General features: G+C 42.4%; 1 protein-coding gene across 13 annotated transcripts in view; it reads right to left on the bottom strand.

Moving 5' to 3' along the window:
- Window positions 1-13,608, bottom strand: part of LOC106609364 (myotubularin-related protein 5) — a 90,091-nt gene that overhangs the window by 39,712 nt on the left and 36,771 nt on the right. For all 13 annotated transcript variants that reach the window (XM_014208124.3, XM_014208131.3, XM_014208127.3 and 10 more), the window contains exons 2-5: window positions 5,017-5,102; window positions 4,207-4,344; window positions 3,515-3,640; window positions 3,172-3,282 (exon numbers count right to left, since the gene is read on the bottom strand). In XM_014208124.3, the coding sequence (XP_014063599.1) occupies window positions 3,172-3,282; window positions 3,515-3,640; window positions 4,207-4,344; window positions 5,017-5,102 (461 nt within the window). The remainder of the gene's footprint in view (window positions 1-3,171; window positions 3,283-3,514; window positions 3,641-4,206; window positions 4,345-5,016; window positions 5,103-13,608) is intronic.

The following is a 13,608-nucleotide window of genomic DNA, read 5'->3' as shown; positions in this document are numbered from 1 at the left end:
AAAAGGACTGTCATTGCTCCAACATGTACCTAACCATAAACACCAATGTCTTTCTTAACCTGTTGGGGGTAGGGGGCAGTATTTACACGGCCGGATAAAAAAAGTACCCGATTTAATCTGGTTATTACTACTGCCCAGAAACTAGAATATGCATATAATTATTGGCTTTGGATAGAAAACACCCTAAAGTTTCTAAAACTGTTTGAATGGTGTCTGTGAGTATAACAGAACTCATATGGCAGGCAAAAACCTGAGAAGATTCCTTACAGGAAGTGCCATCTCTGACTATTCCTTGAGCTTCTTGTCTCTGTTTATTGAAGACTGAGGATCTTTGCTGTAACGTGACACTTCCTACAGCTCCCATAGGCTCTCAGAACCCGGGAAAAAGCTGAATGATATCGAGGCAGCCCTTGGCTGAAACACATTATCGCCTTTGGCAAGTGGCCGATCAGAGGACAATGGGCTTAGGCGCATGCACGAGTCGACCCCATGCTTTATTTTCTTTCGTCTTTTTACCTAAATGCAGATTCTCGGTCGGAATATTATCGCTTTTTTACGAGAAAAATGGCATAAAAATTGATTTTAAACAGCGGTTGACATGCTTCGAAGTACGGTAATGGAATATTTAGAATTCTTTTGTCACGAAATGCGTCGTGCTCGTCACCCTTCTTTACCATTCGGATAGTGTCTTGAACGCACGAACAAAACGCCGCTATTTGGATATAACTATGGATTATTTTGAACCAAACCAACATTTGTTATTGAAGTAGAAGTCCTGGGAGTGCATTCTGACGAAGAACACCAAAGGTAATAACATTTTTCTTATAGTAAATCGGACTTTGGTGAGTGCTAAACTTGCTGGGTGTCTAAATAGCTAGCCCTGTGATGCCGGGCTATCTACTGAGAATATTGCAAAATGTGCTTTCACCGAAAAGCTATTTTAAAATCGGACATAGCGAGTGCATAGAGGAGTTCTGTATCTATAATTCTTAAAATAATTGTTATGCTTTTTGTGAACGTTTATCGTGAGTAATTTAGTAAATTTTTTGTAAATTCACCGGAAGTTTGCGGGGGGTATGCTAGTTCTGAACGTCACATGCTAATGTAAAAAGCTGGTTTTTGTTATAAATATGAACTTGATTGAACAAAACATGCATGTATTGTATAACATAATGTCTTAGGGTTGTCATCTGATGAAGATCATCAAAGGTTAGTGCTGCATTTAGCTGTCTTCTGGGTTTATGTGACATTATATGCTAGCTTGAAAAATGGGTGTCTGATTATTTCTGGCTGGGTACTCTACTGACATAATCTAATGTTTTGCTTTCGTTGTAAAGCCTTTTTGAAATCGGACAGTGTGGTTAGATTAACAAGAGTCTTGTCTTTAAAATGGTGTAAAATAGTCATATGTTTGAGAAATTGAAGTAATAGCATTTCTAAGGTATTTGAATAACGCGCCACAGGATTCCACTGGCTGTTACGTAAGTGGGACGATTTCGTCCCGCCGACCCTAGAGAGGTTAAAATCAATACACAAGTATATATTTTTAAACCTGCATATTTAGCTAAAAGAAATCCAGGTTAGCAGGCAATATTAACCAGGTGAAATTGTGTCACTTCTCTTGCGTTCATTGCACGCAGAGTCAGGGTATATGCAACAGTTTGGGCCGCCTGGCTCGTTGCGAACTAATTTGCCAGAATTTTACGTAATTATGACATGACATTGAAGGTTGTGAAATGTAACAGTAATATTTAGACTTAAGGATGCCACCCGTTAGATAAAATACAGAACGATTCCGTATTTCACTGAAAGAAAAAACATTTTGTTTTCGAGATGATAGTTTCCGGATTCGACCATATTAATGACTAAGGCTCTATGATTTGATAGAGCAGTCTGAGTGAGCGGCGGTAGGCACCAGCAGGCTCGTAAGCGTTCATTCAAACAGCCATTTCGTGGGCTTTGCCAGCAGCTCTTCGCAATGCTTCAAGCATTGCGCTGTTTATGACTTCAAGCCTATCAACTCCTGAGATTAGGCTGGTGTAACCGATGTGAAATGGCTAGCTAGTTAGCCGGGTGCGCGCTAATTGCGTTTCAAACGTCACTCGCTCTGAGACTTGTAGTTGTTCCCCTTGCTCTGCATGGGTAACGCTGCTTCGAGGGTGGCTGTTGTCGATGTGTTCCTGGTTCGAGCCCAGGTAGGAGTGAGGAGAGGGACGGAAGCTTTACTGTTACACTGGCAATACTAAAGTGCCTATAAGAACATCCAATAGTCAAAGGTATATGAAATACAAATCGTATAGAGAGAAATAGTCCAATAATTCCTATAATAACTACAACCTAAAACTTCTTACCTGGGAATATTGAAGACTCATGTTAAAAGGAAGCACCAGCTTTCATATGTTCTCATGTTCTGAGCAAGGAACTTAAACGTTAGCTTTCTTACATGGCACATATTGCACTTTTACTTTCTTCTCCAACACTTTGTTTTTGCATTATTTAAACCAAATTGAACATGTTTCATTATTTATTTGTGCCTAAATTGATGCATTATATTAAGTTAAAATAAGTGTTTATTCAGTATTGTTGTAATTGTCATTATTACAAATAAAAACATTTTTAAAAAATCGGCATCGGCCTCTTCTGGTCCTCCAATAATCGGTATCGGCGTTGAAAAATCATAAATCGGTCGAACTCTAAAGTAGATATTCCTATACATAGTGTGTAGCAGTGGAGGCTGCCGAGGGGAGGACGGCTCATAATAATGTCTGGAACGAAGCAAATGGAATCAAACACATGGAAAACATGTGTTTGATGTACTTGATACCATTCCGCTAATTCCGCTCAAGCCATTACCACAAGCCCGTCCTCACCAATTAAGGTGCTGACAACCTTCTGTGGTGTGTAGGTTACTATGCTGGCCATCTCTTTGCTGAGGACCCGGCATTGACTCGGTACTGTGGGTTAGCAAAGCACACCCACTAATGCTAAGCTACAATGCTAACCGGTTGGTTAAGCTAATGTGCTAGCAGTCTGCATCAGCCAACATGCTAAGATAAGATGCTAGCAGGTTGGATGGGGCTAACTAGCTAATAGGCTAGGTGGTTGGGAGGGTTGCACAGCCCAGGAGAAAACGTACAAGTCGGTATGCATGCTGAAAGGAGATGTGCTTACCTGAGAACCACCAGCGACGGGGATGACGCAGGTGAGGAGGTTTCCGATCACTGTTTCCAAGGGAACGCTGAGGCTGTCCACGTGCACTGTGTAGATGAGCCCCAAACAGTTCTGCACAGCAGAGGCACACAGTCAGAAGACAAGCACAACCTTTCCTTGACTTGTAGTGAAATGACAAATGGGGTTTGTGGGTGAATAACACATCTACTACCTAAAGCAAAATACAGCCAAATCAAGCCTAGATTTGTCTCAAACACACTTCGTTGTAACAAGAAACAGAGATGAAAAGTGCAATGGGAGTATCGGACAGGGACATGCAGTATTGTTTTGAGGTGCGTTGTACCCTGAAGACCTCTGTGTGGTCCAAACGGGACACCAGCACCAGGCTCTTGGGGGCAAAGACTTGGGCCGGCTGGACCAGCCCTGGGACTTCGTCCTCATCCACCTCACTGGCCTCAGCTTTCTGTAGCTACACACACAGAACGAGACAGAGTGTCATACAGTGTACAGAACGAAGCCTACCTTGTGAAAATGTTCTATAGATGTATCATTAAAGATCAAATGTCATATCACAGACGTCACATACGGCTTGGAACATTTATAAATCGTTATCCGTTTCGCATATGATCGTCTCATTTCCATAACTTTGTTGCCAGCGTAAATTGTAGGGATAAACACTTGCTATACAGTACAGCTATAAGGATACTGTTATTGGTTCATAATGACATTGGCTCAGTGTGTGAGTGTAACCGATGTGAAATGGCTAGTTAGTTAGCAGTGGTGCGCGCTAATAGCGTTTCAATCGGGTGACGTCACTCGCTCTGCGACCTTAAGTAGTTGTTCCCCTTGCTCTGCAAGGGCCGCGGCTTTTGTGGCGCGATGGGTAACGATGCTTCGTGGGTGTCAGTTGTTGATGTGTGCAGAGGGTCCCTGGTTCAAGCCCAGGTTTGGGCGAGGAGAGGGACGGAAGCTATACTGTTACATGAGGAGTAGTGTGGCCAGGAGGAATCTTCTCTTTCTCCTCCAGTCTCTCACCTGAGGGTTGTCCAGGCCCTCCCAGAACGTGAAACAGGCACAGTAGTGACGCTCTGAGTTGATGTCGGTCAGAACCGACACGAAGAACGAAGGACGCTCCCTCTCTGGAACTAACTGCCATCCGTTGGGCTGACAGAACTGAGAGAGAAAAGGAGAAAGAGGAGGAGGGAGAGGGTGAGATCGACAGAAAATGAGTTAATGGGTGCAGGGGTCGAGAAAGAAGGGAAGGAGCGAAAAGGGAATGAGGTGAAAGGGATAGAAGGAGAGGAGGGAGAGATGAGGAAGCACGAGAGAGAGTGATGACAGGAGAGGAACATACAGTATTAGTGGGCCGTATCCCAGTGTGGTATGTCACATGTCCCTACTCTGCATCTCTGTGACTCACCTCTGATCTCTAGCCTATCATTTAGTTATTTTCCACCGCTAGGCTACACCAAGTTAAGAAAACTTTCCACGTGTCAGAAATGATTAACCTTACACCCTTATTTTGGATCGGGGTGAGAAATAGGCTAGAAGCAAACCAAGGAATAACCATTGTTCTGTAGGCATTCATCTTGTAAAACATAATGAACACTTAGGAATTCTTCAATACTGACTCGGGCAAAACACATTAGACAATAATGAGGTAATCAATACTTGAATAAGGGTTATTTGGGAGACATTAAATACATATTAACAGTAAATTATTCAGGGTTATGTTGATCCCTTCATGATGCAGCCTTTCTTCAGATACGGATGATGCATGTAGCATCGGGTAAATATGTAGGCTATTGTGCATTTGTTTGTGTGTTAGTTATGTTAGTTACATACCAGTTCGATGCCTTGTGGAAAGGGATTGTCCTCCCAGTCTTTTTCAGGAAAGCGCTGGAGAATGTGACCTTGGCCCTCACTGCCCCCTGCAGAAAGAGAGAGGAAAGAGACTAACAAAGGTCAGGTCGGAACTCTTGATCAGAGAGTCGAGTTACCTGTCAGGGCCTAGTCCACTACTGTATGGCTGGGGATTGCCAGGGACCTCACAATACGATATTATTACAATACTTAGGTGCCGGTACGATATGTATTGAGATTCTCACGATTCTATATGTATTGCAATTCGATACTGCGATTTCATGTTCCAAACATTTCTCCCTATATTGCTGCACAGACACAAGAGAGCGCATGAGAAAATGAGTTGGAAACAAGTGCTGAAAATATGTTAACTCACTGTTTAATTTGTATTTATTTTTTTAATAAAAGAGGCTGTACCCTGGCGCCGCTACAGCCGATTAGCGCTAACTAACACTTATTTTTACAAATTGATACTTTGAGTCAGCTATAGTCCAATAATTTGACAAGCACGTACACACACACACACACACTTACTCTACTTTGTTGATGTGTTTCAGCTAACCTCATGACCAAAAACACACACTGCTCTAAATGTCATAACCCTCTGAAGTCTTCAGTGGTGTTATGTGGACTGTGTCATGTGCATTCCATCGGAAGTGCACCTCTATTGATAAAACCAACACAAATGTATGGTTGTATTGGACATGAGACATGCACTTCTGTCTCTCTCCTAGTTGGGCAGGATATCAACCCTGATAACATGATCCTTAACCCATTAGTCCCACAGGGTTTGAAAATTGAACCTTTGTTATTTCTAATCTATATTAATGACATTGCTGATGTGTCTTTTACCGTACTTCCCATTCTCTTCGCTGGTGATACCAATTTGACTATATCACATAAGAATTTTGATTCAATAATTCATGAAGCCAACTCAGGCACGGCAACATTTTCTGAATGGTTCCAGATAGATTTTTCTTTACATTTAAAGATAAACAAATTAACTTTATAGTATTCACTATTAAGAATAATAAATATTGTATATATTTTTTTTTATCATTTTAAAAAGCCAGGACCTCAATTGGTAGGAATGAAATAAGTTACACCCACTAGATACCTCTGAGTTCTAATTGATGAAAAGTTATCCTGGAAAGATCATATTCAATTTGTCCACAGCAAAGTGATGAAATATGTTGGTATCATCAGCATTGCTTCCTAACTCTATACTATAGCTTAATCTACCCAGATCTCATTAACCTGTTACGGCTAGGGGTTCCAACAATATCCGGTGAAATGGCAGAGCGCGAAATTCATTTTTAAAAATAAATAAATAAATGGATAAATAAATAAATAAATAAATATTTAACTTTCATACCCTTTTGGGCTAGGGGGCGGTATTTTGACGTCCGGATGAAAAGCGTGCCCAAAGTAAACTGCCTGCTACTCAGGCCCAGAAGCTAGGATATGCATATTATTAGTAGATTTGGATAGAAAACACTCTGAAGTTTCTAAAACTGTTAAAATAATGTCTGTGAGTATAACAGAACTGAAATGGCAGGCGAAACCCTGAGGACAAACCATCGCAAAACAGCATAACACTGATTTCAATGGCTGGCACTTTTATTATAGAGCAAAATCCTCCCTGATTGCAGTTCCTAGGGCTTCCACTAGATGTTCTAGAAAAAAGAAACGCACACCTTTAACCTGTTAGGGCTAGGAGGCAGTATTGACACGGCTGGATAAAAAACATACCCGATTTAATCTGGTTACCACTCCTACCCAGTAACTAGAATATGCATATACTTATTACATATGGATAGAAAACACCCAAAATTTTCTAAAACTGTTTGAATGGTGTCTGTGAGTATAACAGAACTCAAATGGCAGGTCAAAACCTGAGAGATTCCTTTACAGGAAGTGGCCTGTCTGACCATTTCTTGAACTTCTTTTCCATCTCTATCATTTACTAAGGATCTCTGCTCTAACGTGACACTTCCCACGTCGTCCATAGGCGCTCAGAGCCCGGGAAAAAACAGAATGTCGTCATTCCAGCCCCAGGCTGAAACACATTATCGCCTTTCTCAAGTGGCCGATCAAGGGACACTGGGCTTAGGCGCGTGACCCGACCGCCCCCGCCTTTGGGATTTTTTCCTCTGTTTGCCGAAAAGAAGATTCCCTGTCGGAATATTATCGCTTTTCTACGAGAAAAATGGCGTAAAAATTGATTTTAAACAGCGGTTGACATGCTTCGAAGTACGGTAATGGAATATTTAGAATTTTATTGTCACGAATTGCGCCATGCGCGCGACACTTCTTTACTATTTCGGATAGTGTCTGGAACGCACGAACAAAACGCCGCTATTCGGATATAACGATGGATTATTTTGGACCAAACCAACATTTGTTATTGAAGTAGCAGTCCTGGGAGTGCATTCTGACGAAGACAACAAAAGGTAATCAAACTTTTATAATAGTAAATATGATTATGGTGAGTGCTAAACTTGCCGGGTGTCTAAATAGCGAGCCCGTGATGCCTGGGCTATGTACTTAGAATATTGCAAAATGTGCTTTCACCAAAAAGCTATTTTAAAATTGGACATATCGAGTGCATAGAGGAGGTCTGTATCTATAATTCTTAAAATAATTGTTATGCTTTTTGTGAACGTTTATCGTGAGTAATTTAGTAAAATGTTAGCGAATTCCCCGGAAGTTTGCGGGGGGTATGCTAGTTCTGAACGTCACATGCTAATGTAAAAAGCTGGTTTTTGATATAAATATGAACTTGATTGAACAAAACATGCATGTATTGTATAACATAATGTCCTAGGGTTGTCATCTGATGAAGATCATCAAAGGTGAGTGCTGCATTTAGCTGTCTTCTGGGTTTTGGTGACATTATATGCTGGCTTGAAAAATGGGTGTCTGATTATTTCTGGCTTGGTACTCTGCTGACATAATCTAATGTTTTGCTTTCGTTGTAAAGCCTTTTTGAAATCGGACAGTGTGGTTAGATTAACGAGAGTCTTGTCTTTAAATAACTGTAAAATAGTCATATGTTTGAGAAATTGAAGTAATAGGATTTTTAAGGTTTTGAAAATCGCGCCACAGGCTGCCAGTGGCTGCCAGTGGCTGTTACGTAGGTGGGACGCAAGCGTCCCACCTAGCCCATAGAGGTTAAAGGCGAGGTGCTGGCTAGCGGAGTAGAACACTAGAAAATAAAGGAAAGCCGCACACTCTAAGAGCTCAGATGCAAAAATGTAATAACCAACGTTTCGACAGCGAAGCTGTCTTCATCAGGGTATCATCAAACACTGCGAGATGAGTCATTTATATAGTGTCAAGAGACACACAGGTGTTTGTAATCATGGCCAAGTATGGCCTAATATCATTGGTTAACTCAAATATTTAAAAAAATGGCATACAAAGAACATACAAAAAGACAAACAAATGGATAGCATACGATCATAGCATTTGTAGTCTAAAATGTATCTAACAAACAATTACAATGGCAAAATCACAATTATCACAAGAATGGCTTCAGATCAAAGTCTATGTTAAGACCGAAGGGAGCAAGGGTCTTTAAATTAAAGATCCAGGCAGCCTCTCGTTTTAACAATAAATTATATATAATAATAATAATAGTTTGTTAGATACATTTTAGACTACAAATGCTATGATCGTATGCTATCCATTTGTTTGTCTTTTTGTATGTTCTTTGTATGCCATTTTTTAAAATATTTGAGTTAACCAATGATATTAGGCCATACTTGGCCATGATTACAAACACCTGTGTGTCTCTTGACACTATATAAATGACTCATCTCGCAGTGTTTGATGATACCCTGATGAAGACAGCTTCGCTGTCGAAACGTTGGTTATTAGAGAGTTAGAGTGTGCGGCTTTCCTTTATTTTCTAGTCTTCCACTAGATGTTAACAGTCTTTAGACAGAGTTTTAGGCTGTTTTTTGGGAAAATGAGGGAGAAGTTGTAGTTTTTCTAAGTGGCTCCCATTTTGGCTGTAGTGTTTCCAAGCGCATGGAGGAAAGCGCGTTTGTTATTTATCTCCGGTAAAGACAATAACGATTCTCCGTCTTAAATTTTATAGTTTATTTGCGTATTAGGGTACCTAAGGTTTGATTATAAACGCTGATTGACTTGTTTGGATAAGTTTATTGGTAACGTTTGGGATTCATTTTGTATGCATTTTGAAGGAGGGAAATCGGTGGATTATTGACTGAAGCGCGCCAGCTAAACTGAGTTTTTATGGATATAAAAAAGGACTTTATCGAACAAAAGGACCATTTGTAATGTAACAGAACTTTTGGAGTGCCTCAATTTCACCAGATGTTGGCCAGGTGGGACGCTACCATCCCACGTATCCGTAAGAAGTTAACAAAGTTGACGAAATCAGGGCAAGAGTTGCTTTTCAAAGAGATGTCCGGGATTGTAACATACTCTGTTTCACGGAAACATGGCAAGCTTGGGATATGCTGTCGGAGTCGGTACAGCCAACATGATTTCAGTGCATCGCGCCAACAGGAATAAACATCTCTCCGGTAAGAAGGACAGGGGGTGTATGTTTCATGATAAACGACTCATGGTGTAATCTTAACAACATACAGGAACTCAAGTCCTTTTGCTCACCCAACCTAGAATTCCTCAAAATCAAATGCCGACCGTATTATCTCCCAAGCGAACTCTCCTCGGTTATTGTCACAGCCGTGTATATCCCCCTCAAGCAAATGCAAAGACGGCCCTTAAGGAACTTCACTGGACTTTATGCAAACTGGAAACCCTATATCCCGAGGCTGCATTTATTGTAGCTGGGGGTTTTAACAAAGAGAATTTGAGAACAAGGCTACCTAAAGTCTACCAGCATATCGAATGCAGTGCACGAGCGAATAACACGCTCCACCATTGCTACTCTAACTTTTGCGAGACCCTCCATCCCTCATAGCCTGGTTCCTCTCTAGGTTTTGGCCTTTCTAGGGAGTTTTTCCTAGCCACCGTGCTTCTACACCTGCATTGCTTGCTGCTTGGGGTTTTAGGCTGGGTTTCTGTACAGCACTTTGTGGCATCAGCTGATGTAAGAAGGGCTATATAAAAAAAATTGATTTGATTTGGCAAATCTGACCATGACTCCATCTTGTTGTTCCCTTCCTATAGGCAGAAATTAAAACAGGAAGAGCCCCGCTGGCCTGACCAATCGGATTCCACGCTTCAAGAATGATTCGACCCCAAGGAACTTGGATTTGTTCCAGGTAGCCTCAGAGAATAACACTGACGTATACGCTGACTCGGTGAGCGAGTTTATAAGGAAACGTATAGGAGATGTTGTACCCACTGACTACTAAAACCTTCCCTAACCAGAAACCGTGGATGGATGGCAGCATTCACACTAAACTGAAAGCACGTTCCACCACATTTAATCATGGCAAAGTGACTGGGATATTGTCGAATACAAACAGTGTAGTTATTCCCTCCGTAAGGCAATCAAACAAGCAAAGTGTCAGTATAGAGACAAGGTCGAGTCGCAATTCAACAGCTCAAAAACAAGACGTATGTGGCAGGGTTTACAGACAATCACGGATTACAAACAGAAAACCAGCCCTGTCGCGGACGTCGATGTCTTGCTTCCAGACAAACTAAACACCTTCTTTGCCCACTTTGAGGCTAATACAGTGCCACCGACGCAGCCCACTACCAAAGACTGTGGGCTCTCCTTCCCCGTGGCCGACGTGAGTGAAACATTTAAACGTGTTAATCCTCGCAAGGCTGCCGGTCCAGAAGGCATCCCTAGCTGCGTCCTCTGAGCGTGCGTAGACCAGCTGGCTGGTGTGTTTACGGACATATTCAATCAATCCCTATCCAAGGCCGCTGTCCCCACATGCTTCAAGATGGCCACCATTGTTCCTGTTCCCAAGAAAGCAAAGGTAACTGAACTAAATGACTACTGCCCCGTTTGTGACCCAGGGTCTCAAACCCGCCCAGTTCAATTGGGTCCTGGACTTCCTGACAGGCCACCCCCAGGTGGTGAAGGTAGGAAACAACATCTCCACTCCGCTGATCCTCAACACTGGAGCCCCACACAAGGGTGCGTTCTCAGCCCCCTCCTGTACTTCCTGTTCACCCACGACTGCGTGGCCATGCACGCCTCCAACTCAATCATCAAGTTTGCAGACGACACAACAGTGGTAGGCCTGATTACCAACAACGACGAGACAGCCTACAGGGAGGTGGTGAGGGCTCTCGGAGTGTGGTGTCAGGAAAATAACCTATCACTCAATGTCAGCAAAACGAAAGAAATGATGGTGGACTTCAGGAAAAAGCAAAGGGAGCACCCCCCTATCCACATCGACGGGACAGCAGTAGAGAAGGTGGAAAGTTCCTCTGTGTACATATCACCAACAAACTGAAATGGTCCACGCACACAGACAGTGTGGTGAAGAAGGCTCAATAGTGCCTCTTCAACCTCAGGAGGCTGAAAAAATGTAGCTTGTCACCAAAACCCTCACTAACTTTTACAGGTGCACAATTGAGAGCATCCTGTCGGGCTGTATCACCACCTGGTACGGCAACTGCACCGCCTTCAACCACATGGCTCTCCAGAGGGTGGTGCGTTCTGCACAGCACCTGATGTCACAGGAAGGCCAAATATATCATTAAGGACAACCACCCGAGCCACTGCCTACCATCCAGAAGGCGAAGTCAGTACAGGTGCATCAAACCAAGGGACCGAGAGATTGAAAAACAGCTTCTTTCTCAAGGCCATCAGATTGTTAAACAGCCATTACTAGCACAGAGAAGCGGCTGCCTACTTACAGACTTGATATCATTGGCCACTTTAATAAATGGAACACTAGTCACTTTAATAACGTCACTTTAAGAATGTTTACATATCTCGCATTACTCATCTCATGTATATAGTGTATCCTATACGATTGCATCTTAGCCGCTCTGTCACTGCTCATCCATATATTTCTATATTCTTATACCATTCCTTTACTAGATTGTGTGCATTTGGTTTTGTTGTGAAAATGTTGATATTACCTGTTAGATATTGCTGCACTGTCAGACCTAGAAGCATAAGCATTTCGCTACACTCACATCTGCTAACCATGTGTATATGTGACCAATAAAATTTGATTTCGAACTGAAGAAAGCCGTACTGCACGCTCAAGAATGTGCTGGTTCCCATACCGCTGCTGCCATTTCAATGGCATTTGAGAATATGTTTGAAACATGAACACTCCTAGTTCCATTCGAACAACTGACTGGAGAAATAAGCTTAACTGCGTCTGCAGCAGACGTGATATACTCTGTCATGGCATTGAAATGCCTGCTCAATGAAACTGCCAACGCAGACCGTGGAGTTACAACTTACAAAACTACTTGAGGCTGTGAACAAGCGATTCAGTGGCATTCTCTCTAAGCCTCTTTACTGTGTCGCCACCATGCTCGATGCTAGGGACAAGGACCGCTACTTCGATGCAGACAAGAAACAGGGTTTACGTGAAATGTTACACACACAGTTGGACAAGATGGAAATGGACACAATGACAGTGCGCACCGAGGAAGAGAGGACATGGACAGACAGACCTGAAACTTCACTGCTTGACATGCATGATGAAATCCTGGTTGAGAATGAAACGACTGAATAAATGAACAACTAAACAGCACAGTAAGTAAGTGAAAGAAATAGGTTTTGATTATGTTTTACTGGTAATGGAGACATACGTAAAATGCCAACAAAATAACTTTTTGGTCAGTGTGGTGTGGTGTGTGTGCGTAACCTTTATTTAAGTAGTCAGTTAAAGAACAAATTCTTACAATGACAGCCTACGCCAACCAAACCCGGACGGCGCTGGGCCAATTGTGCGCCGCCCTATGGGACTCCCAATCACGGCCAGATGTGATACAGCCTAGATTCAAACTAGGGACTGTAGTGACGCCTCTTGCACTGAGAAACAGTGCCTTAACACACACACACGGACGCAGTGGTCTAACTATTTAACTGCACTAGAATGCTTAAAAAGGCAGCAAATGTTTTTTTAATAACGGTTATCTGTATCGTTTTTTGGCATGGAAAATATTGGATATCGGTATCGGCCAAAAATGTAATATCAGTGCATCCCTAGTATTTACATTTCAGTCATTTAGCAGACGCTCTTATCCAGAGCAGTAGTGAGTGGATACATTTTCATATTTCTTTCCGTACTGATACCCCTGTGGGAATCGAACCCACAACCCTGCCGTTGTAAGTGCCATGCTCTACCAACAGCCACACGGGACTGTACATACACCTCCTATCTACACAAATCACGTTTCCAAGACTAGCCACCTCTAATTACCTGGCTCCATCCACCGGTTGACCAACCAGTGCCCCCGCACAGTAGCTAACCAGGCTATCTGCATTGTGTCCCACCCACCAACCCCTCTTTTACACTACTGCTACTCTCTGTTCATCATATATGCATAGTCACTTTAACCATATCTACATGTACATACTACCTCAATCAGCCTGACTAACCGGTGTCTGTATGTAGCCTCGCTACTTTTATAGCCCCACTACTG

The sequence above is a fragment of the Salmo salar genome, chromosome 07 (assembly GCF_965601325.2).
Source record: "Salmo salar chromosome 07, fSalSal1, whole genome shotgun sequence".
Lineage (NCBI taxonomy): Eukaryota > Metazoa > Chordata > Actinopteri > Salmoniformes > Salmonidae > Salmo > Salmo salar.
Note: the sequence above shows the minus strand (reverse complement) of the source record. Positions and strands in the feature narration are given on the sequence as shown.